The following is a 26,266-nucleotide window of genomic DNA, read 5'->3' on the forward strand; positions in this document are numbered from 1 at the left end:
TCCCAGACCCCATGTTCATGAATGCATGACACTTGTAATGGATCCTACATTATCTGTCTATTCACTGACTGTCATTAAAATCCCTTCATTGCTATTTGACCTGCTAAAAGAAAAACAAAAACACAAATTGTGGTGAAAATATTAGATCCTTGGTTGGAGGAATAATTTGCTACTAACTAAAAAATAAAAGCGCATTCTGCTGATACAAAGTCAACTTTTTATGTGGTATTATATGACAATTCATTAAGGTATATATATTAATAGAGTTCTACCTTAGAATTGGAATGTATTGGACAAGACATATGGTATGTCTTCTTTAATACATTCCAATTCTAAGGTAGAACTCTATTAATATATACTAAGGTATATCTAAATATCTAAAAAGAAAAAATAAAGAGTAGAATAGAAGATTAGAGTAGAGTAGAGCCACCCTAGGTGTCTGGTCTTGAGAACCAGGGATGGTTCTCAGGGATGGTTTTGTAATTTCACCTGAAGTTTTATTATTTGATGTTGGGTTTTTTTTTTTTTTTTCACTATCAAGAATGAAATAAACACGGGTTTATTTATGAATACACTGAAAGCAATTATTTGAAACAATTTACACAGGCATGTTACAGTCAAGATGCAAGAAGAAATCATTGTCTAAACATGTTTCCACTTTGGAACATACCTTCTCTGTCCACAATGGTGAAGTTGGGGTTGGTGGGGCTGATGGTGAAAACAAACTTGTGTCCCACAAGAGGTTCATCCGTGTCAACTGCACTTATTGTCTGAATCAGCTGGAATGAACAGCAAAACAAAGATTCATTAATCCTTTCTAAAAAAAAAAAAAACAAAACAAAACAAATGAAAGCATTCATTGTGAATGTGTCTTTTATAAAGAGGAGCACCATATAAATGTTTCAAAAGTGAGCTCCATGTGTTCACAGTGGTGTTTCAAAGGGTCACCCTTTTGATTTGTTACCTGTCTGACTCTGTACCTTGTGCCTGAATAAGATAAGATGAACACATTTCCCTTCTGTGCACAGAACAAACAGAACACTCCTCTGCCACTTTATTAAAAACACCTTGCTGGTTTCAGTTTGGACACTGTTTTGCTTTCAGAACTGCCTCAGTTTTTTGTTGTGGTGGAACTATACCTTTGGGAATTTGACCCATATTAACATATTAGCATTGTAGAGTCACCACACCGTTATGCTGCTAATACAAGGAAAGAAGGACGTATGGTTTCATGTTTCATGCTGTAGATAAATTCTGACTATAATAATTGAAGCTCTCAATCTCTGATGTCATCGGTGTATATCCCCAGATTCCTGACAGATGTTACATCCCCAGCCAAGGCTGGTACCCATGTACAGCTGGGAAGACTGGGACAATAGCGGTGAAGTGTGTTTTTCCAATGACACCAACAGGTAATGTGACCAGGAATCAATCCCAGATCTGCATATTGGTACCCCATTTTCTTATCCCCTTTCACACTGAAGCCAGATCTTGGGTTTGAAATAGTGACATACTTTGCACTCTCCATAATTTATTAACTACAACATGTACACAATAGGTTTCTCAAATGGGTTTTCACATTTTCTTCAACCATTTTTTGATTCTACTAATGGACAATTTTCAAGTTGTTATTGTTATTTTGCACTGCCAAGACTTCCGGTTAGTGAGCCTCTCGCTCATGTGCATTATGTGGGGAGAGGTCATTCATCATTTCAGACTCAGCAAAGCATTCTGAAATGAACGGACTAACCCAACAAACATGTTGATGTTGCATCAGTACATTTCCCATTCCTTGCCTCCTGTGGCCTATCAGCCTCTATGGCTGTGTGCATCAAGCTAGTGTCTGGATTTGCCCATGCTTGGGTCAATGTTAGTATTTTCTGTCAGTCTTTCTTCATTGATTCCTTATAGTCTGTTTTTTTTTTTGATCATTTGTTTATTTTGCTTTTGTCACAGCTTGTTGTTTCTGTTCTTCACACTGTAGCCACATGTTGAGTGCCATTCTTGTTTACTTCAGTCTTTGATCCACTGTCTTTGATTTTTGTTTCATGATGGCCTAAGTCACTGGTTTTACTTGCCATTGTTACCACGCTAGTCTTTGGTTGTATTATTTGTGTTTTATACTTTTGCCACATATCAGTTCCGTTCTAGTTTCAGCCTTTGATTTTCTTGTTGCTTTCTTTTCAGTCTTTTCCATTTGTTTTCTAGTATGATTCTTTTCATGTTGTTGGTCCACTCAGCCCTTGCTTTTCTGTTCTTCTTTATCTGGATATTTTAGTATTGTTAGTTTATGATTTTCAGTAATGTCCCTGCTGTCACTGTACTCTCTTGTCAGTTTCTCCTCATCTTTGTTATCATGTATTCACACCCTGTTTCATTTGTATCACCATCACGCCCTTTTATCACTGCACTCTTTTGTCTATCACCAGTCCTTCCTCATCTCTGTTGTCCACACCCGTTTTGTTTGTCATCTCCTCGCCCACTCGTCATTGCACTCTCTTGTCTCACACAGTTGTTTCTCATCTTTGTTTGTCGACGCCCTCCTCCTGCCTCCTCAACACACCTGCTTCAAATCACATCCAAATTAACCACAGTGTATTTAAGCCCTGTGAGGTTTGTCTTCATTGCTAGTTCGTTGATGTTTTTATCTCCATCCCAGTTCTCTTGTTATAGTGTCTTGTTGCCTAACCGTGCTCGACCTTGCTTGTTTTTCTGGACCTCGCTTTTTGTCTCTACCCTTGTATTACTGTTTGCCATGTTTCTGAACCCCACCTATTGTTTGACGACACCTTTGTGAACATCTGCCTGTACCTCTGCTATGCTGACGGCCAATCTGCGTACCGAATCAACTGCCTAAATTATCGATAAAGTGCATTGTACATTCTACCTCCTGCTGTGCCAGCTCCTATGAATCATGACAGGTTTATTAATTCATTTTCAGTACTTTATTCATGCTATAGTTAGAAACATTACTTATTTATAATTCTACATATGGACCCTAAAAGTGTCCCTTTTTATTTTTAATTTACCAAGCATTTTGTCTTGGAAAAAATGCAATTGCACAATGAGAATCCACCTGATATACATAGTCTTCATTTGAGAGGGAAAGAAGGCTGAAAACATCCCACTACAAGCAAGCCTTTGTAGTGGGATAACCTAGTCATGCCAATTATGACATAAACGGTTGACGATTACAGTCTTCAAACCATGCAGCCACTGAATTGGGACACAGCCAGAGATGGCAAAAAAAAAAAACAAAAAAAAAAACACTGATAATGGAGCACCAGAACACAATGTTACACATTGCAATGGCTACACACACATAAGCACACAGCCCTAATAAAGACTTTTATGTTTGTATTTTGAATGAATCCTGATTTAAGTTCAACCTTGATTTCTTTTACTGTTATGTACACAATACACATTTTCATAGCCTAATTACTAAGTCCCACCATCCATAGCATCTACTTTTTTGAGAATCAAACCATACTCCATCAATCCGCATCAATATTATAATAACCAAGTGGCCTCTGTGTGTGTGTGTGTATGCATGTATGCATGCATGCGTGCGTGCATGTGTATGGCTTTGATCATGGAAAAAAATGGGAGAGCTGACATTTGCTGTTTGCTATGCTTATATATTTTGGGTCAAGGATAAATGCAGCAAAAAAATGGAAAGTTGATAGGACTAATATATATTTTTGAGAAATTAGTGTATTAGTTGGCAACAGTGAACAATGGATATGGTGCTGCAATGTACCATGAGAGTTCAGGGTTTGCTATGTAATGTTGTTATTGTGGTTCATGTTAGTTTAACAGTGTTGTTCATGTTCCTGATTTATTGTGTTTTTGTAGTTCAATTGGTTTCGTCAGTTTAGTTAAGTGTCATGTTGACTACACCATGAGTGAGTTAAGTGTCATGTTTCCAATATCATGAGTGAGATGTGTAGTGCATTTGATGTCAATATAAACACATAATATGATTGTAAATATGTTACTTTGTAACATGTTGACTTCATTCATTTATTTGGCTTTTATCATATGGTGGTTCTTTTTACTCATATTTTTATGGCTTTTAATTATTTTCGATGCATTTTGTTAACAATTTTATGTGAATTATGTATTTTATGATATTTTTATTTTATTTTCTGTACAGCACTTTGTTCAATTATGGTAGCTTTAAAGTGCTTAAAAATGAAGTTGTTTGATTAAAAATACATGGATGACACAAAGTGAAAACTCTTTTTCCCCATTGTGTTACATTCAAAAATCAAATGACAAAATAGAACTAATAATAAAAAATAATCATCATACTGATGACGATAATAATAATACTGATGATGATAATAATGATAAAAATAGTGTGTATATGATAATAAGAACTAAGCAATTTATAAATACAGCAAATTAACTTTAAAAAATAAGTAACAGGAAATAAAAGGGTTGAGTTCTTCCTGTAAAAACTGTTGAGGTCTAAGGTTTTATAAACATTCGCGACTCACACACCATTCCAACTCATTACAGAAACTGCATAATTGTTTTTACCATCCATGAAATATGGCAGCTACCTATTTTATAAGCACAACCCAATCTAGAACCTGTGGATCCCCATGAGAAAATGGCGATTTAACATCTTATTTTAAATAGAACTATGACTAAAATAATAGCAATCTTTTTTGTCATTTAAGTTTATATATTATAAAACATTTAATAGGAGGTGTGCTTTCAGCGAGGTGCATCTGAAAACTTTACCAAACTAGAAGCACTTGGAGAGTGCAAACCTCCGCCAAGGCCATAGGGTTACTGACATCACATACAATTTGGTAAAGAGACTTATTCCATGTCGTTTCACGCATCTACCATCATGTTTCAGATTCAGTGGTTAACCCTCTGGGATCCGAGGACATTTTTTGGACAGTTCACTGGCCTGGCATAAATGTTTTATTATTGCTTTGTGCCCCCGACAACATAGGGTCTCCCAAGGCAAACAGGTCCTAGGTGACGGGTCAGACTAAGGGCAGTTCAGAAGCTCCCATGACCAGTAACAAAATCAAGGACCGAGACGTCGCCCGGTATGGCGGAGCAGGGACCCCACCCTGGAGCCACGCCTGGGGTTGGGGCTCGCGCGCGCGTGCCTGGTGGTCGAGCCTTAGCCCATGGGGCCCGGCCGGGCTCAGCCCGAAAGAGCGACATGGGCCTACCCTCCTGTGGGTTCACCACCTGCAGAGCGGGCCATGGGGGTCACGTGCAGAGAGGATTGGGTGACGGTCGAGGGCGGGTGGCCCTGCGGCCTGGTCCGTGCTCACAGCCCCTGGCTGTTGTGACGTGGAATGTCACCTCGCTGGGGGGGAAGGAGCCTGAGCTTGTGCGGGAGGTTGAGAGACACCGACGAGAGATAGTCGGACTCACCTCGAAGCACAGCTTGGGCTCTGGTACCCAACTCCTGGAGAGGGGCTGGACGATCCACTTTTCTGGTGTTGCCCACGGGGAGAGGCGTAGAGCTGGGGTAGCATTGCTAATTGTTCCTCAGCTCAGTCGCCATGTGTTGGAGTTCACTGCGGTGAACAAGAGGGTCGCGTCCCTACGCCTTCGGGTCGGGGACAGGTGCCGAGTACTCGATGTTCTGGGAGTCCCTGGGAGGGGTACTAGATAGTGCTCTGACTGGGGACTCCATTGTTCTCCTGGGGGATTTCAACACCCACGTGGGCGGCGATCAGGAAGCACGGCCTCCCCAATCTGTACCTAATTGGTGTTCAGTTGTTGGACTTCTGTGCTAGTCACAGTTTGTCCATCACAAACACCATGTTCGAGCACAAGGGTGTCCATGAGTGCACATGGCACCAGGACACCCTGAGCCGGAGGTCGATGATCGACTTTGTAGTTGTATCATCTGACCTTCGGCCATGTGTCTCGGACACTCGAGTGAAGAGAGGGGCTGAGCTGTCAACCGATCACCACCTGGTGGTGAGTTGGATCTGCTAGGATGGGAGGAAGCCGGTCAGACCTGGCAGGTCCAAACGTATCATGAGGGTCTGCTGGGAATGACTGGCAGAACTCTCTGTCAGCGAGGTCTTCAACTCCCACCTCTGGGAGAGCTTCTCCCAGATCCCGGGGAGGTTGGAGACATGGAGTCTGAGTGGACCGTGTTCTCCACCTCCATTGTCAATGCGGCCGCTCGTAGCTGTGGTTGCAAGGTCTCTGGTGCCTGTCGCAGCGGCAATCTCCAAACCCAGTGGTGGACGCCAGAAGTAGGGGATGCCGTCAAGCAGAAGTAGTCCTACTTGTCTTTGTTGGTAGGTGGGACCCCGGAGGCAGCTGACAGGTATCGGCAGGCCAAGCGTGCCACAGCCCGTGCGGTCGGAGAGGCAAAAACACGGGTCTGGGAGGAGTTCGGGGAGGCCATGGAGAAGGACTATCGGTCAGCCTTGAAGAAATTCTGGCAAACCGTCCGACACCTCAGGGGGCAGAAGCAGCTCTCCACCAGCACTGTCTACGGTGCGGATGGGGAGCTGTTGACCCTGACTGGGGATGTTGTCGGGCAGTGGAAGGAATACTTCGAGGATCTCCTCAATCCCATCGTCACGTCTTCCGAAGAGGAAGCAGAGACTGGGAACTCAGAGGCAGACTCATCCATTACCCAGGCCGAAGTCACCGAGGTGGTTAGAAAGCTCCTCGGTGGCAAGGCTCCTGGGGTGGATGAAATCTGTCCTGAGTACCTTAAGTCTCTGGATGTTGTGGGACTCTCTTCGTTGACACAACATGCAACATCGCGTGGCAGTCGGGGACAGTGCCTCTGGATTGGCAGACCGGGGTGGTGGTCCCTCTGTTTAAGAAGGTGGACAGGAGGGTGTGTTCCAGCTACAGGGGGATCACACTCCTCAGCCTCCCCGGTAAGGTCTATTCCAGAGTACTGGAGAGGAGAATTCGACCGATAGTCAAACCTCCAATTCAGGAGGAGCAGTGTGGTTTTTTTCTGGTCGCGGCACACTAGGACCAGCTCTACACGCTCCATCGGATGCTCGAGGGTTCATAGGAGTTCGCCCAACCAGTCCACATGTGCTTTGTGGATCTGGAGAAGGCGTTCAACTGTGTCCCTCGAGGCACCCTGTGGGGGGTGCTCCAGGAGTACGGGGTCTGGGGTCCTTTGCTTAGGGCTATCCGGTCCCTGTACGACCGCATCAGGAGCTTGGTTTGCATTGTCGGTAGTAAGTCAGACCTGTTTCCAGTGCACATTGGCCTCCGCCAGGGCTGCCCTTTGTCACCGGTTCTGTTCATTATCTTTATGGACAGAATTTCTTGGCGCAGCTAGGGTGTAGAGGGGGTCTGGTTTGGGAACCACAGAATCTCGTCTCTGCTGTTTGCGGACGATGTGGTTCTGTTGGCTTCGTCAAATCATAACCGTCAGCGTGCACTGGGGCAGTTTGCAGCTGAGTGTGAAGAGTCTGGGATGAACATCAGCACCTCCAAATCCGAGGCCATGGTTCTCGACCGGAAAAAGGTGCTTTGTCCTCTTCAGGTTGGTGGAGTGTCCTTGCCTCAAGTGGAGGAGTTTAAGTATCTCGGGGTCTTGTTCACGAGTGAGGGACAGATGGAGCATGAGATCGATAGACGGATCGGTGCAGCATCTGCAGTGATGCGGTCGCTGTATCGGACTGTCGTTGTGAAGAGAGAGCTGAGTAGGGGGGGCAAAGCTCTCAATTTACCGATCGATCTCCGTTCCGATCCTCACCTATGGTCATAAGATTTGGCTCTTGACCGAAAGAACGAGATTGCGAGTACAAGCGGCCAAGATGAGTTTCCTCCGCAGGGTGGCTGGGTGCTCCCTTAGAGATAGGGTGAGGAGCTCGGTCACGCGGGAGGAGCTCGGAGTCGAGCCGCTGCTCCTCCACGTCGAAAGGAGCCAGTTGAGGTGGCTCGCGCATCTTTTCCGGATGCCCCCTGGACACCTCACTGGAGAGGTATTCCGGGCATGTCCCATCAGGAGGAGGCCCCGGGGAAGACCCAGGACACACTGGAGGAACTATGTCTCTCGGCTGGCTTGGGAATGCCTTGGGGTTTCCCCGGAGGAGCTGGTGGAGGTGTGCGTGGATCGAGAGATCTGGGTGGCTTTGCTTGAGCTGCTGCTTGGGAATGCCTTGGGGTTCCCCCGGAGGAGCTGGTGGAGGTGTGTGTGGATCGAGAGGTCTGGGCGGCTTTGCTTGAGCTGCTGCCTCCGCGACCCGACTCCGGATAAAGCGGAAGAAAATGGATGGATGGATGGATGGATGTTTACAGCTCTCCCTGCATCCCACAATCAAGTTGTATGTCTCTTTTTTTTCACGACAACCTGTCCTTTCAGAATATGTATGCTATAGTTGTGTTTTATATGTGTAATAAAGGCTTACAATTAGAAATAAGAAAGGAAAAAGTAAAGCGGAAATACATTTCCACACACATTTATTCAAAACACACAGCAAACTATAATAAAACAACTATTTTGACACTTTATAAAGGTAATTTGGGCTCTTGTGTGAAAGACTGTACAACAAAAAGGTTCAAACAATAAACACAAATGCACATTTTGAACAATATATACAAAATGGTCTATGCATTTTGTTTGTCTTCATCTCAAAGCATTTTCTCTGATCTTACACAAATGTCACATCACAAACTTCTGCTATGAAGTTGACTGTGTGTTTGTTGTCTCCTGCTCTGAAAGCAACATTCACACTTCAAGGCTCATTCAGTTTGAGGAGCGGCCCCCTCGCTCCATTGATCTGATAAACAGTATTTTATGCCGGAGCGAGAGAGCTTGCCACAGGCTTATCCAATAACATTCACAGGAAAACTAGTCGAGCAATCCTGATACTCACACACTCTGTTTGAGCACGTGAGATTGTATGAGAGGCTGGCCGTCTGCTCACTTTCACTTTTGCTGTGCGTAATGGCGCAGGGCGCACTGGAGCAGCCAGGGGGCTATTCAAACGGGCCAACTAGTAACACATCACTCCTAAAAAACAATCTTTGGTGTATCACGTGAGGTGAATCTGCCCTATGATTGGATTTTGGAAAACCATGTGACAGTGAACCAATTCCGATTGGACACTCACATTGCTCACATCATCACACAGCTTCAAGGAGGAGTACAAAGATGGTGGACGGTGGTTCGAAAGTCTGCGGAGTTAACTTTTCAGCAAAAAAAAAGTACGTTTCTATTTCACATCATTAAAAAGTTATTTATAATTTAGTAAAGCTTGGTTTCAGCCATCGTATATGATGGTGTCGGCCCCAGAGGGTTAAACCCTTAGCTCTTCAGAAAATGTATTTATGAAGAGAAACTGCATGAACTACACGTTTTTTTTTTTTTCTCTAATAAGTTTATTCAATGAGGAGAAACAAATGCTAAATTATTGTTGTGTCATAACTTAATTTTCGTTCAGCCCTTGTGACCCGTCTTCATGAAGTTAGATGCAAAAATGTTGAAATTGGCCCTGTCCTGCAATGATAAAGAATCCTTAAAAAAATGCTGTATCCAGATCGTGTTCCGGATCATTACCAAAATTTAATGACTTCTAAGTTAGGCAAAGATACACTTCTGGTAAAAAAAAAAAAAACTGAAAACTGTTGAGTATTTTTTGAGTAATCCTGCTAAACAACCAACCAACAAACAAACAGACGCAACCAAAAACATAACCTCCTTGGCGGAGGAAATGAGCAGATCAAACACACATACACACACAAAAAGCAAACATGGAATGCACCCTGTAAAATCATGTCCAAGAAGTGTTCCACAAGATCATGAGCATGGAATACAAGATATTACCAAAGATATAGGAATGTGGTGGAGTCTCACTGAAGATGAGGACATTTTGTTCAGAAACACCCTGACAACCTCATGTCACCTCCTAAGGTACTGAGGTTGCTTTAAGGGGTAAGCTGTTATGGTTTAGTCCACTAAGACGGTAGGACCCCAAAAACGCAGAGTAGCCAGACACAGGAAGGGTGACTGAAAAAACAAGGTGTTTAATGTTCCAAACTGGACTGGTGACCAACAGAGGTAATAATAACTGAGTGACCAAAAATCCCAACAGAAAAGAAGTCTTTTCAACATCAAACGATGGTAACAAAAAACAACTGTCACAAAAACTGACAGTAACCAGGAACTTACAAGATGATGATCACAGGAACAGATGGAAAAAAAAGTTGGAGAAGAAAACGTGCAAACACTGAGAGATAAACATTAATGACCAGCCAGGGAAAACCAGCGGGTGTGACATAAATAAACACTAATGAATTACACTGATGAAATACAGGTGCTCTCAAACGTGAATGTAGTAACAGACCCTGAACACAAGAGGGCGACAAATCATTATCTACATAGTGAACTGAACGTAAAATATGACAGTGACATAACGCTACCAAGGAAACCAAAGACATGGGTGCAACCTGAAACAAACCAGAGAACACAGTAAAAAAACTGAAAAGCAATAAGCCCAGAATGGCAGTAACAAATCCAAACATCACATGAAATGACATCCTGTGAAGAACGGAGCCTTAGGAAGAGAAAGAACAAACCACCACCACACGTAACCCTGAAGTGAACGCTTGGCGAAGCGCGTGGCAAAGAATCAAAGGACTGAGTAGGGACAGGGGACAGGTGGCGAGGACAAAGAGATCCAGGATGGTGCAGGACGCGCCCGCTCAACCCTGACACAAGCAGGTGATAACACGAGGGAAACACAACGCTTCACACCCACACATCAGGATGAGAAGGAAACATCGATCCATGCACACCTGCTGGACACATCCCACATACACGCCAACAGACAGAAACAGATAACACATAGGGAAACTCACATGTGCAGGATGTGGAAAGAGACCCCGGAAGAGACTGAAGGACCGAGAGGACATATGCGTATAGTGTGGGAGGAGAGCCAGAGGAATCCATCCATCCACACATGTCCACAGCGCGCACACGCACACATAAGGACAGGAAGGCAGGTGTGACGGGACACACCCATTCATCCATCCACACACATCGAGAGAACTCACACACACACACACCCACACGCATCCGCAGACCAAAGGGGGACAAACGCGATCAGGTGGATCCAGAGAGAAATCATGCCAAACACCAAAACCAACCCGACTAGGCTGGCACCTAACATAAGCTGAGATAATGGCAAAGTGACCTTTGCTGGTTGCAAAATGTTTCACAGTGTCCTTCATGAGTCTCTTGATAACGGTGTGCCTTGTGGCATAAGCTGAAGAAGAAATTTCTCCTGATCATAAACATACCAGACTGATAAAAAATGTGGGTGATAAACACAAGTCCTGAATCCCAATAATTAATTTTAGATTTTAAAGAAAACATCTGTGTCTGTCAGTATACTGTCAGGTTTTAAAAACAGTTATTTTGGGCCAGTGACGATCAAGAGGCGAATTATTGTCTAGTAGAGTCCTGGCGTGTTCAACTATGGAACTGTCAGCAGCACAGTGACAAATGAGCTGAAATGTTTTGACAGATGCTTCCTGTGTAAATGTCAGGGAGTGACTGTCAGAAAACGCATCCAGAAGCCAAAGTGTTCCTGTTGTTCTCTGCCGTCTTGTTGGCATCTTCTGTATTATTGTTCTGCTGCGGTCACAGGAGAGCTGTTTGCGACAGTGGAAAATGATTCTCTGAAGACCACACGGTGCACAAACTGCATGCTACCAGCTTTCAGTCTAATTAAAGAAAGTCTGTAGTCATTACTGGTGACTCTGCACCTCTTGCATACAGATATTTTTCCTCTGAGGGGAAGCTTTCTTTTGGCACTCTCCTCTTTGCCTGTTTTCTGAATTATGAAAACAATTAAGATCAAACCTGGCCAACACACTTGGAGCCATGCTGTTCATATTCTTCCAACACCATATGCTGACAACTTTGCTTTGTATTGTGTGCAAAAATGTCATGCAGATACACTTCAATGCCAAACATAATATTGTTTTTATATACTATACTATACTATATATATATATGTGGGTTATTATTTTCACTGAGAGGTTAATGGAAAACTACGAGGGCTGTCAATAAAGTATAGGTCCTTTTTATTTTTTTCAAAAACTATATGGATTTCATTCATATGTTTTTACGTCAGACATGCTTGAACCCTTGTGCACATGCGTGAGTTTTTCCACGCCTGTCGGTGACGTCATTCGCCTGTGAGCACTCCTTGTGGGAGGAGTCGTCCAGCCCCTCGTCGGAATTCCTTTGTCTGAGAAGTTGCTGAGAGACTGGCGCTTTGTTTGATCAAAATTTTTTCTAAACCTGTGAGACACATCGAAGTGGACACGGTTCGAAAAATTAAGCTGGTTTTCGGTGAAAATTTTAACAGCTGATGAGAGATTTTGAGGTGATACTGTCGCTTTAAGGACTTCCAACGGTGCGAGATGTTGTGGAGCGCTCTCAGGTGCCGTCGTCAGCCTGTTTCAAGCTAAAAACCTCCACATTTCAGGCTCTATTGATCCAGGACATCGTAAGAGAACAGAGAAGTTTCAGAAGAAGTCGGTTTCAGCATTTTATCCGGATATTCCACTGTTAAAGGAGATTTTTTTTAATGAAAGACGTGCGGACGGATTGCAGCGTCGACTCGCAGCCGCTGCGACGCGCCGCCACAGGAAAAACACCTCCGTTGGAAGCCTTAAGGACAAGTTGGAACATGTCCAGCTGTTAAACAATTTCTCATATACTCACTCCACTGAAAGCCATCAAAAGCCGCCTGGATTTTACAAATGGTTATCAACACGGAGGTGTTTTTCCTGTGCCACCACACAGGAAAAACCCGTCCGGACCCGTCCGCATACCTTCTAGTTGTTGAGGAGGACTGTGACTGGCCTTTTGGAAAGTTTTATTACAAATATCTGTAATAACATGACTTGCTGTGTGGGTAATTTTCCTTGCAGATCATCTGAGAAGTCTGTACTCCAGTATTTCCTTTGAGTTAACATTTTGTGTTGTTAAATGTATTTTGTTAGCACCTTTAGCAGTAATTGGTAGCTTGAAGATATTAGGTCCAGTGAATCCACCATTTTCCCGATCACATATACACTCACTCATCTTCAACTGCTTATCCGGGATCGGGTCACGGGGCCAACAGCTCCAGCAGGGGTCCCCAGACTTCCCTTTCCTGGGCCACATTGACCACCTCTGACTGAGGCATCCCGAGGCGTTCCCAGGCCATTGTGCAAATATATTATCTCCACCTATTTCTGGGTCTTTTCCTGGGTCTCCTCCTAGATGTGCCTGGAACACCTCCCTAGGGAGGCATCCAGGGGGCATCCTTACCAAATGCCCAAACCACCTCAGCTGGTTCCTTTCAATGCGAAGGAGCAGCATCTCTACTATGAGCCCCCCCTCAGATGACCGAGTTTCTCACCCTATCTCTCAGTGAGACACCAGCCACCATCCTAAGGAAGCTCATTTTGGCCACTTGTACCCACGATCTAGTTCTTTCGGTCATGACCCAACCATCATGAACATAGGTGAGAGTAGGAACAAAGACTGACCAGTAGATCCAGACCTTTGCCTTTTGGCTGAGCTCCCATCACTGAGGCCAAAGAAAGTATGGTAGGTGCACAGCAATATCAAAATCACATTGAGCATTTTCTTTGACTCCCGTGGGGTGGTGCATCATGAGTATTCACTACAAGGCCAAATAAATTTATAAAGAGTATTATCGGGAGGTCTAACATCGCTTTTGTGTTACTGTGTGCCGCAAATGACCGGATCTGTGGTTGGTGAAAAGTTGACAGCCCCACAATGTCAATGCACCCACCCACTCTGCTCAGCTGATTCAGTCTATCCTGTCCAAACACAACACTCTTATGATTCGTCAGGCTCCCTACAATCCTGACATGGCTCCCTCTGATTTTTGGCTGTTTCCCCAGATCAAAACAACACAAAAAGGGTCTCAGTTTGAGTCGCAAGAAGACATCATGTAGAATGTGATGGCCCAGCTGGACACCATTCCAAAAGGCGTCTTCCAGAAACGTTTCCAACAATGGCAGAACTGCTGGGAGAAGTGTGTGTGTGTTTGCCATAAATTAAAGGTGGTACACACACAAAACCACCATAAAACAATGACAATGTCCAGGAAAATTGCAAATCAAGACTGTGCTTGGGACACCATCAAAGACACTAACAAAAACAGGAGACAAGACAGAGACTAAACACAAACCATGTTTGATAGAGTATATGGCCAAGCTGGTCGCAGGAATATCTTGTGTGAAGGGGTGTATATGTGTGCGAGGTCTATTAGAAAAGAAACCAACCTTTTTATTTAAAAAAAAAACTATATGGATTTGAATCACGTGCGATTACGTCAGACAAGCTTGAACCCTCGTGCGCATGTGTGAGTTTTTTCACGCCTGTCGATTGCGTCATTCACCTGTGGGCAGGCTTTGAGTGAGCACTGGTCCACCCCCCTCGTCAGAATTCCTTTGTCTGACTTCTTCCTGAGAGACTGGCGCTTTGCTTGATCAAAATTTTTTCAGAAACTGTAAGGCACATCCAAGTGGGCACCATTCAAGAAATTCAGATGGTTTTCGGTGAAAATTGTAACAGCTGATGAGAGATTATGGAGTGTTACTGTCGCTTTAAGGACTGCCCATGGAGCCAGACGGTGCGCCGCGCCCCGAGCCACTGTCGTCAGCCTGTTTCAAGGTGAAAACTTCCAAATTTAAGTCTCTGTTGACCCAGGATGTCGTGAGAGAACAGAGAAGATTCAGAAGAGGTCGGGATCAGCAGTTTATCTGGACATTCCACTGTTAAAGGAGATTTTGTAATGAAAGACGTGCGGACGGATTCGCGCGTCGGCACCCAGCCGTTCATGGCGCGGCGCCACAGCAAAACACCTCCGTGTTGATAACCATTCGTAAGATTCAGGCGGTTTTCGATGGCTTTCAGTCGAGTGAGTATCTGAGAAATTGTTTAACAGCTGGGCATGTTCAAACTTGTCCTGTAATGCTTCCAACGGAGGTGTTTTGCTGTGGCGCCGCGCGATGAGCGGCTGGGTGCCGACGCGCGACTCCGTCCGCACGTCTTTCATTACAAAATCTCCTTTAACAGTGGAATGTCCGGATAAACTGCTGATCCCGACCTTTTCTGAAACTTCTCTGTTCTCTCACGACGTCCTGGGTCAACAGAGGCTTAAATTTGGAAGTTTTCAGCTTGAAACAGGCTGACGATGGCGGCTCGGGCGCGGCACGCCGTCCGGCGCTGTGGGCTGTCCTTAAAGCGATAGTAACACTCCTTAATCTCTCATCAGCCGTTAAAATTTTCACCGAAAACCGTCTGAATTTCTCGAATGGTGTCCACTTGGATGTGCCTTACAGTTTCTGAAAAAATTTTGATCAAGCAAAGCGTCAGTCTCTCAGGAAGAAGTCAGACAAAGGAATTCCGACGAGGGGGGTGGACCAGTGCTCACTCAAAGCCTGCCCACAGGCGAATGACGCAACCGACAGGCGTGAAAAAACTCATGCATGCGCATGAGGGTTCAAGTTCGTCTGACGCAATCACACGTGATTCAAATCCATATAGTTTTTGAAAAAATAAAAACGTCGGTTTCTTTTCTAATAGACCTTGTATATGTGTGAATCTGCTTGCAGAGCACAAAAACTCAAAACAGGTATGTGATAATGTGAATGACTACAGGATGCCCTACTAGAACCATATGGCCCCTAAAGGTAGACACAGGCTCATGGCTGTACACACCCCCATGGCCACAGCAAGCATTCATATGAGAGAAGAACCCCACGGGCTAAGCAGGTCAGTGCCCTATCTGGCATGGGTGGGGCATTGGTCAATGTACATATAAGCCAAATTTTTGCATAGTGAACACTGTGCTACTGCCACCATTTGTGTGTGTTTGTCCATATGCTTATTAAAATATCAACACTACAAGAGTTTGGCCTTGCATATCCGTGTTTTGCTTTATGAAGTGTATGAATGTTAAGCACCTGTCCTGCTTTGACGTTCTCACAGACAAACGTGTCGTAGGACATTGCAAACTCGGGTGCATTATCGTTGACATCTAACACCTTGATGAACACTGGTACCCGGGTGGTCTGACGTGGGTTATCTGAAATAAATAAATACACAGCTAAAGTTAACAAGTTTCAGGAATGAGATAACTGGAATTACATGGTTTTATAGAAAACTGCTTGCATAAATTACTTATTTCTGTCGCCACCACAGAGATATTGTGCCATTTGGACATTTCTCTGTCCAGTGCTTTCAGAGTTGTGATGGTGCCATTTGCAGAATCAATGTTGAACAGCCTTTCCAGGTCTGTGTGTCGATCAATGGAGTATCTACAATAAAAAAATTACATAAGCAAATAAAGTGATTAGTTCATAATGCACGTTTCTACTGCATGTCAATTAACGCCTATGTTGCTACACACTGTAGATTTGTGCTTATAGCCTATGTGCATTGAACACAATAATAGTAAAATGAACTTTGAAGGACCTTGATTAAGCCAATTGTGCTTTGTTTTGTTTTTTTGTTTGTTTTTTTGTTTTTTTTGGGGGGGGGTTGATAAAATTAGTCCTATTTGACCTTCTTTAACTGACTACATACTCACTTCTTGCTTCAGAATAACCCAAATAAAATCAATTTAAGTTTTAAAAGCTAACGTATATTCATAGTAAACTTGGCAAAACAAATAGACTAAACTGTCTCACAAAACGGGTGGTGCTGAAACATTGTGAAATGTGGACATTTATGGCACTGCAATCTGGCAGTGTCAAACTAATTATCTTGCACAAAATGTAACAAGTGCAAGTTTGGATGATGGCAAATTCATTTTTTCATGGGGTCAAATAACTTCATAAGCCGGGTGCATTTTGTGCATGCAAACCAGCCCTACACACCCATTTGTAAACCACCTACATGCTAACTGGTCAACCTTGCTGGAGTAGGCTAGTTAGCAAAGCCACTTATCCACTTGAAAGGACTGTTTTATTCTTGTCTGTTTATAACTCACTGCAGAATGATATGAATCTATTTTTGGAATGGTTCAATCTTCAGTAGAGCAGAAATGTATTACGTTCTATGACAGGACACAACAAGCTAATGTGACAGCTGTTTTTGAATGGTGACACAAAGCCGCATGTCAGAGATCAGCAAAAGTTAACCAGCAGCAAATCGGTGTAAACGCTGTCTTACTTGTCCAGCAGATATCCAGCAAAAACCTTATGGTGATATGTCTCTAGATTTGTTTGTTTTTTTAGTCCATAATTCTACCCAGCTTGATGTCTTTTGACCCATGTTTATTTGCTGTGTCTGTTCCTGTCTTTTTATGTCCTTTTTTTTAATTTGTATTTATTTATTGTTTTGAATGGGGGTGCTTTTAGTCAAAACTGAAGGTCTATCACATTTCTTCAACTCCATGAAGCATTGAATGACATATTGGGAAACAGTTTTCCAGTATGTTTTGGCATCTTGTCTCAGTTTTTATACTCAATGATTCTAAAGGGCCTATTCAGGAACAAATTGGCAAGTTGGTCTCAGGTAAGGGGCCAGACTATTAATGGTTCACATTGACTCCATGGAAAAACGAGGTAGAGTAAACATGACCCGGCTTGGAGGAAGCCTGAGGCTCCTGTCTGGAGCTAGACCTGGACGGAGTACCCATCAGTGGGCACCTAGTGGCCGGGCTTGCCATGAAGGCTGGCCAGATACAACGTGAGAACCGCTGTGGTCGGGTGCGCTGTCCCATGGGTGGCAGTCAGTCAGTGAGGCCCTTGACTCACTGTCACCATCACCTGGGGGAGGTGATGGTCTAGTGGTTAAGGCATTGGGCTTGAGACCAGAAGATCCTCGGTTCAAATCCGACTGGAAAATCACTAAGGGCCCTTGGGCAAGGTCTTTAATTCCCCTTTGGTCCCGGTGTGTAGTGAGCGCCTTGTATGGCAGCACCCTCACATTGGGATGAATGTGAGGCATTATTTGTAAAGCGCTTTGAGTGTCTGATGCAGATGGAAAAGTGCTATATAAATGCAGTCCATTTACCATTTATTTAGCCTCAGCTCCAGAAACACTCACCTTGATAGGAGTTGGACCTTATTCTTCTCTAGAGTTGCCCAGGTTGTGAGACCCCAGCTGATTGCCGCTATGTTGAAGTTTACCCTGGTAAACTGAATTTTACTATTAGATATGGTGGAAAATAAAATCATTATGATTTAAACTGTAAGAAATCCAAATGATTTTTCCTTTAATATTCATCATTTTAAATACTTGAGCATGTCACTTTCAGTGGAGATCTGCAAGAAATTGTGAGTCAAATCTAATATTCAAAATACCAGCGTTCAGTCACTCAGCTGAATACTGGAGATATTTACGTGAGCAAATGTCGGAAAAATTTGATTGATCCCTCCCTGTAAGCATCTACAACCAACAGTGTACACAGTAAAATCACCAGTGTAAGCCTAACACTGGTGATGCCCCCTGGTCATCCATCTAGGGAGGTCTTCTTGGCAAGTCTAATTGGAAGGAGGCCTCTGGGAAGATCTAGGACATGATGGAGGTATATTTTCCAGCTGGTTTGAAAATACTTTGGGATTCTCCAGGAAGAGTTGGAGTACTTGGCAAAGGATAGGGAAGTGTGGGTGAGCTGTTTGATCGACTGGCATCGAGATCCAGACCCAGATCAGTGGCGTAAAATTAATTGATTAATGAATGAATGGTTTTAACATTCAAACTAATTGTTCAAAGTGAACTGTTAAAGTGAAAAACTCTAAAAATGGGCCCCAGATTCATAAATGTTCAACTTCTCCTTTTTAAAAAGTTCAGATTCCTACTGTTTTTCACTTTCACACCTTATGTAAATTTTACCTGTACAAAGCAGTCACACTTAAGTATTTCTTTAGTTCATAAAAATGCATTTCACACAGTACATCCCTCGTTGGCGCCATCAGAAACTTTATTCCGTGGTCTCCACTGTCTAAACATGATGTATCCCTGTGAGTTCCCGTTCATTTGTCATAGTCAACTTTCATATTCCACTGAAACCTGAATATGTAATGCAATACGTCGTGTGCCATATCTCTGTGCCAGAGACAGGCAGGCTCCATATGTGTGCGATAGCAGTGCCGAGCCGTATGAATCAATACGGCAAATTAGACTCTTTCACTTTGACTCCGCACAGCGCCACAATGTGAGCTTACATAATTCTGGGAAATAAACATTGTCTGTATTTACTTCACAGGGCCACCGGCACCTTCCATTGGGAAATCACTGGGGAGAGGGGAGGGGTGAGGGCATGAATAATATCCTCTCCTCCCCAAACCTCCCAGCACCATTGCCGTACGATGAGCCCGATGGATTCGAGCTACCCAAGTGAGCACATTTTCATCTCCTCATCTGAGTCTTTAAAAAAAGAGACTTTAAGTTTCCACCATGTGCTGGTTGTTTTCTTGTTGATTTTGCACCAGTGTAATTAAAGCTGGAAGAATTACTTTTGGAACAAATGATCACAATCAGAGATTACATCTGGGTAATGAGAGAGTCGATGCTTAACGGGCCACTGATTGGATTTTTTTTTAAACTCAGTAAAACGGAGCACTTTGTTACCAGGGAGGATGTATTTGGTGTAAACAGGTTGGGGAGATATTTCTTATTCTGACACATACTTCACTGGCTTGTTGTCAGCATCGGGGTCTCTGGCTGACACGACGCCAACAAAGCTACCTGCCGCCGTGTCCTCGTGCACCTCGATGATGTAAGGGTTCCTCGTGAAAACAGGAGGCTCGTCCACATCCTCCACTGTTATCCTGACGGTCGCGTAGTCTTTGAATTGCAAACCTTGGATGAACCTCGAGTCCAAGTAGGTGTTTTTCACCTCCACTCTGAACTCATAGTCTCTCTTGCTTTCGTAATCCAGTGCCTGAAAGATGAAAGAGCAGTGAGACTTTTCCCATTAAAGAAAAAAAAAATATATCTATATATATATATATCATTTGACTGCCTTTATCTTTTTCAAACTCTAAATTGTGGAGCTGTGGTCTGGATGAAGGTCTCAGTAAAAAAAAAAAAAAGAATTAAAAAGGTTTCCAGTAACACTCAAACATATACGTTTTTTTAAATGCTATATCTAATCACTGCTGCTCATCAAAAATCCAGTTACATATCAGTCTTGTGTGAATAAATGTTGTCAGTGAAGCAGCCTCAAATCTGACACTGCACTTCTTTTAAATTATGCTAAATGCTCTGTTATAACTTAAATACATGCATACATCTTCAACTGCTTATATGGGATCAGGTCGCGGGGATGATACATCATACATTTGATAATTAAAAAAAAACCTGAGGTTGAAGATGATATTCTTGAAAACCTTTGACAAACTTAAAAAAGCAATAACTGTTTCAGCAAACAAATATTGTTGTGGTCTGTCCAGTGGCGGCGCCAAGGGGTGGCTTGCCGGGGCTTAAACCCACCCAATAATTCTGCCAATAATGTGAATAGCGACTGACATATTTGTGGATCTCAACTGCAGCTTTGCGCTGAGAATGTCTCAGTATTGCATAACTGAGCAAATTGATGAATGTGTGAGTTCGGTGATCCACCAATGCTGAATCACCCTTCACAAACAGAATTTTCAGTTTTGCAAATAAACATTTATTTGTAAAAACCCACACAAGTTACAAATCAGAAATTTGTGTTTGTGGATCACAAAGCAGGTGTACAAATCAAAGGATATTTGTAAATCACCCTCTGTGCATTTGCAAGTATTAATGAGACAAATTTAACTCCATACTCAAAAAATGTAGGTTTCCTAAATATTTATTGGGGCCACTCTTAAAACTTCACGTATCTTTATTTTTACCTATGTGCAAGTTTACTGAACTTGCAATCATTCTAAGTGATGTGTGTGGGTGTGTGCATTGATACCACATTTTAGAGGAGCATGGGTGACTAAAACACATATCGTGGTATTTATACAGCAATTTACTATATATTGTTCATTTCAATGACATTTTGTGGAGCCCCTCCAACTTTTACCCCACCTCCCCCTCAGCCCTCACAACAAAAATTTCCTGGCACCGCCACTGGGTCTGTTCCCTGTCTGTGTCGCTGGTCCTTGTTAGTTGTCTGTTGTGATCTGTTATCTGTTTCCCTATGTTCATTTTCAATGTGTTTCTGTCCAGTGTCCAGTGTCACTGTCAGTCATGTGGTTTCCCTGTTTGCACTCATTTACATCTTTGAGTTCCATGTGAGTTTTCTGCCTTTTCTTACTTGGTTTTGTACTTGGTTACTTTGTGGTTGTCCTTGTTGCTTGATCAGTTTCTGTGTGTGTTTGTAGGGTACATCATTGTTACCATCTCCCCTACACTGCCACATTTTCAAATCACACCATCTGTCATTCGTCAGTCCATTTGTGTCACTATTTAGTCTTGCACTGTTTCCTCTTCAGTTTATCAGATTATTCTTTCTTGCCTTCCGTTTTTAAGTTGAGTATGGTTTATCCTTGACATCTCCCATCTGTAGTTCTGTGAAGTCTTAGTGTTAATTATCTTTTGTATAATTGCTGGTTGTTTCTGACTTTCACTGACAGTGTTTTGTTTTGTGTTTCACAGTTTTCTTGTGTTTGCCATTTGGACTCTGTTTGTTTGTTGTACTGGACTGCAAAATTGGTAATTAAATCACCCTTGTTTTTTTTTTTCTTTTATTCCTTGTGTGGTTACTGCTTGCATCAGTTGTGCTCATTCTGAAATTGCTTGCACACCAGAACTTAACAAATAAAGGTCACTGTGTATCTTAAAGACAGCTTTAAATGTATGCACCCCAAAATATTGCACATATACCACAGGGATATTTTTTGAATTAAATCATTTTTTGGGTTTCTAAGAGGGCAGCAATTGCGAAAAAAAAAAAATACATGAAACTGAGTGATAAATTAGCAAGTAAATAGAGTGACTGTGAAAGTGGATTTGTTCAGTCACAGAGTGAGGAACATGGAAATGAAGATGAACGGAAAAGTTTAAAAAAAAAAGCAGATGCCTAGTTTTCTGGGTAGCATAGTGGATTTGCAGTTAGCACTGTTGCCTCACATCCAGAAGGTCCCTGGTTCGCTTCTGACCTGGTCCTTTCTGTGTGGAGTTTACATGGGTGATTCTTAGACTACGGGCACTTATTATGTCCTTTGATCATATTGTATGAAAAACAGAAAAAAGGGGAAATTTCACACTTTTCTAGTTATCTTTACAATGAAAGTGTGTTAAGAAATTTGTTCTAGTAGTCAATGATGACTTTTTCACCTTTTTTCAGCATCATTATATGCAAATATTGCCGTTTTGTGCTTGTCCCACACCCAGACTTTTGATCTTCAATGATAAAAACGAATGGTAAAGAAATGTTTTTTTCTAATGTTTTAAAATATCTCTGAATAAAATATCAGTAAAATAATCAAAACATAATTGGAGTATTCAATGTCATACAACTGTTGTGATTTTTTTAAACAAAATGTAGTTGTCCCACACTATTGCCGTAATTTCCACCACAACACTGTAATGTCCCTTTAAACAGTTTGTATGAAAGATTGTTTGGGTAGTTTCTATGGAGATAAACAGTGACATCAGAGCACATGTATATAGCGCCAAATCACAACAAACAGTTGCCCCAAGGCACTTTATATTGTAAGGCAATGGTGTGGTGGAAATTACATTTACAAGGCCAATAGTGCCCGTAGTTAAAGATTTCACACACATATGCCCCTGTTGTTTGCCTGGATTCCCTCCAGATGTTCTGGCTTCTTCCAACTTCCAAAGACATGCAGATTAGGTGAATTGCTGACTATGGGTGGACCGAAAGGTGTGAGTGACAGTGTGAATGTGTTTCTAGTATATATGTGTTGGCCTGACAAAGGACTAGCAGCCTGCCCATGGTGTATCCTACATCTTGTCCAATGACTGTTGAGATAGGCTGCATCCTGAAGTCCCTTAACTGGAATAAGCAGATTTAGAAAATGGATGGATGAAATTTATTTTTGTTTTGAAGGGTGACAGGGTGTATGAGGCCACGTTTTTTGAGAGGACACTCCAATCTTTATAACTTATGCCAAAGATTTCTTCTCCTGTAGGTCAACCATAAATATTAGACATCCTGTAATAAACTTACGACTCCTTTAAAACTGAAAGAATTCAACTCTTTTTCAGTGTGTTTGCTGCACGTATAACATCTGGTGTCATTTATATATATATATATATATATATATATATATATATATATATATATATATATATATATATATATATATATATATATATATATATATATATATATATATAATCTTTTGTGGGACACAAATCAAGCACAAAGAACAAGGCCAGATATGACTTGTTTTAATTAGAATGTCTTTTGTTAAGACTTTCCTGACAGTTTCCACAAATTACATTGGCGTTTGTACAAAAATATGCCACTTGTCAAAGCATGCTTTTGTCAGTCTTATTGTGTTCAACATTAACATGATAGTTAAAGGAGTTGTATTAATGGCTTTTATGTCCAAAGTCTCGCTTTCATCCTGACTAGTGACAACATAGCTCCCCATAGTAACGCATTTTACAATTACAAAAGCAAAGGAAAAGAAGGGAACTGGAAGTTACCTTACCTTTTTAATTATGATGATCCCCTCTTGTGTGGATTGGTCAGTGATGATGTTGAATATTTCATGACCACCGACGATTGTGTACTCCATCTCTGCATTACGCCCAACATCTGGATCGTCAGCTTTTATACGACCAATACCACCTCCAATGTCGGTGGACTCTGCAGCCGTCACTCGAAAGGAATCTACAATCAAGACACATTCACGGACTCCTGTCTGTCATTGTTTAAAGTTTATGATCTCAAACTTAGGTGCTTTGACCAAATTCAATCAAACTTGCTATATATGTGTAGGTTGACTCCAGGATTGCCTTTAAAGGGTTTGTCTGGCCAAAGAACAAGATTATTGCAGTCAAAGATGAAAATTTTGGTTTGTTTGTTCCTCAAATCCTTCCAGGTCCTTCAGCTGATTTCCACTAAACCTGATGTGTATGGAAGGGTTTGGTTTGAAAAGTTCATTAGGATCAAAAGTCAAAATAATTATTTTTCATTCTGATTTGCACCTAATTTGACACATATGGTAAATTGGACTGCATTTATATAGTGTTTTCCCATCTGCATCAGATGCTCAAAGCACTTTACAATAATGCCTCACAGTCACCCGATGTCAGGGTGCTGTCAGGCGCTCAATACACACTGGAAGCAACTAGGGGATTAAGGACCTTGCCCAAGGGTTCTTAGTGATTTTCCGGTCAGGCTGGGATTTGAACCAAGGATCCTATGGTCTCAAGCCCAACGCTTAACCACTAGACCATCACCTCCCCTATATATGTAGGTGGAGGTGGGCTCTGGAAGTGGACAACTGGGGCCAAATTTGTCAAAGGTCCCAAAACCTTAACAAGGGTGAAGGTTTTGAGGTCAAATGGCAAGATTTAAGCATTTCACTTGGATTTGCATTGAACTTTGCACACATATGAGGTTGGGTGCCAGCACTGTATCGCAAGCTCAAATTTGCCAAAGGCCAATCATGGTCAATTGGTCATGTCTGTCTCCTTGCTGACCTACTCCTCCTAGATCCAATAGCTGATTTCTACCAAACTTGGTCTATTAATTGCAGTTTACCTGGCAGTAAGATCAAAGTCAAGGAATTTGATTTTCCATCTGATATGGACTAAATGTTGACAATTGCACGATTGCCCTGGTCAGTCAATTGGGTGAAGGTTAAGGATATTGGGGTCAAATGTCAGATTACCATAGCTGTCACTGTTTTCATTCCACAAGTATTGTTACCTGGATTCTATACACCTTGGGGAAAATCAATCAATCAATCAATTTTTTTTTTATATAGCGCCAAATCACAACAAACAGTTGCCCCAAGGCGCTTTATATTGTAAGGCAAGGCAATACAATAATTATGTAAAACCCCAACGGTCAAAACGAGCAAGCACTTGGCTACAGTGGGAAGGAAAAACTCCCTTTTAACAGGAAGAAACCTCCAGCAGAACCAGGCTCAGGGAGGGGCAGTCTTCTGCTGGGACTGGTTGGGGCTGAGGGAGAGAACCAGGAAAAAGACATGCTGTGGAGGGGAGCAGAGATCGATCACTAATGATTAAATGCAGAGTGGTGCATACAGAGCAAAAAGAGAAAGAAACAGTGCATCATGGGAACCCCCCAGCAGTCTACGTCTATAGCAGCATAACTAAGGGATGGTTCAGGGTCACCTGTTCCAGCCCTAACTATAAGCTTTAGCAAAAAGGAAAGTTTTAAGCCTAATCTTAAAAGTAGAGAGCATCACTCTGAGACAAGACCTTTCTAATTTTAGAGATATTGCGTAAATGCAAAAAAGCAGTCCTATATATTTGTTTAATATGCGCTTTGAATGACATATCCTGATCAAAAATGACTCCAAGATTTCTCACAGTATTACTAGAGGTCAGGATAATGCCATCCAGAGTAAGGATCTGGTTAGACACCATGTTTCTAAGATTTGTGGGGCCAAGTACAATAACTTCAGTTTGATCTGAGTTTAAAAGCAGGAAATTAGAGGTCATCCATGTCTTTATGTCTATAAGACAATCCTGCAGTTTAGCTAATTGGTGTGTGTCCTCTGGCTTCATGGATAGATAAAGCTGGGTATCATCTGCGTAACAATGAAAATTTAAGCAATACCGTCTAATAATACTGCCTAAGGGAAGCATGTATAAAGTGAATAAAATTGGTCCTAGCACAGAACCTTGTGGAACTCCATAATTAACTTTAGTCTGTGAAGACGATTCCCCATTTACATCAACAAATTGTAATCTATTAGACAAATATGATTCAAACCACCGCAGCGCAGTGCCTTTAATACCTATGGCATGCTCTAATCTCTGTAATAAAATTTTATGGTCAACAGTATCAAAAGCAGCACTGAGGTCTAACAGAACAAGCACAGAGATGAGTCCACTGTCCGAGGCCATAAGAAGATCATTTGTAACCTTCACTAATGCTGTTTCTGTACTATGATGAATTCTAAAACCTGACTGAAACTCTTCAAATAGACCATTCCTCTGCAGATGATCAGTTAGCTGTTTTACAACTACCCTTTCAAGAATTTTTGAGAGAAAAGGAAGGTTGGAGATTGGCCTATAATTAGCTAAGATAGCTGGGTCAAGTGATGGCTTTTTAAGTAATGGTTTAATTACTGCCACCTTAAAAGCCTGTGG

At 42.3% G+C, this 26,266-nt stretch overlaps 1 protein-coding gene across 1 annotated transcript in view; it reads right to left on the reverse strand.

The window, feature by feature from the left end:
* LOC117507793 (cadherin-10-like) overlaps positions 1-26,266 on the reverse strand; it is a 118,361-nt gene that overhangs the window by 10,340 nt on the left and 81,755 nt on the right. Inside the window, exons 6-10 of the mRNA XM_034167595.1 lie at positions 23,626-23,807; positions 19,651-19,904; positions 16,193-16,329; positions 15,976-16,097; positions 671-779 (exon numbers count right to left, since the gene is read on the reverse strand). Of these exons, the coding sequence (XP_034023486.1) occupies positions 671-779; positions 15,976-16,097; positions 16,193-16,329; positions 19,651-19,904; positions 23,626-23,807 (804 nt within the window). The remainder of the gene's footprint in view (positions 1-670; positions 780-15,975; positions 16,098-16,192; positions 16,330-19,650; positions 19,905-23,625; positions 23,808-26,266) is intronic.

Source organism: Thalassophryne amazonica, chromosome 1 (assembly GCF_902500255.1).
Source record: "Thalassophryne amazonica chromosome 1, fThaAma1.1, whole genome shotgun sequence".
Classification (NCBI taxonomy): Eukaryota; Metazoa; Chordata; class Actinopteri; order Batrachoidiformes; family Batrachoididae; genus Thalassophryne; species Thalassophryne amazonica.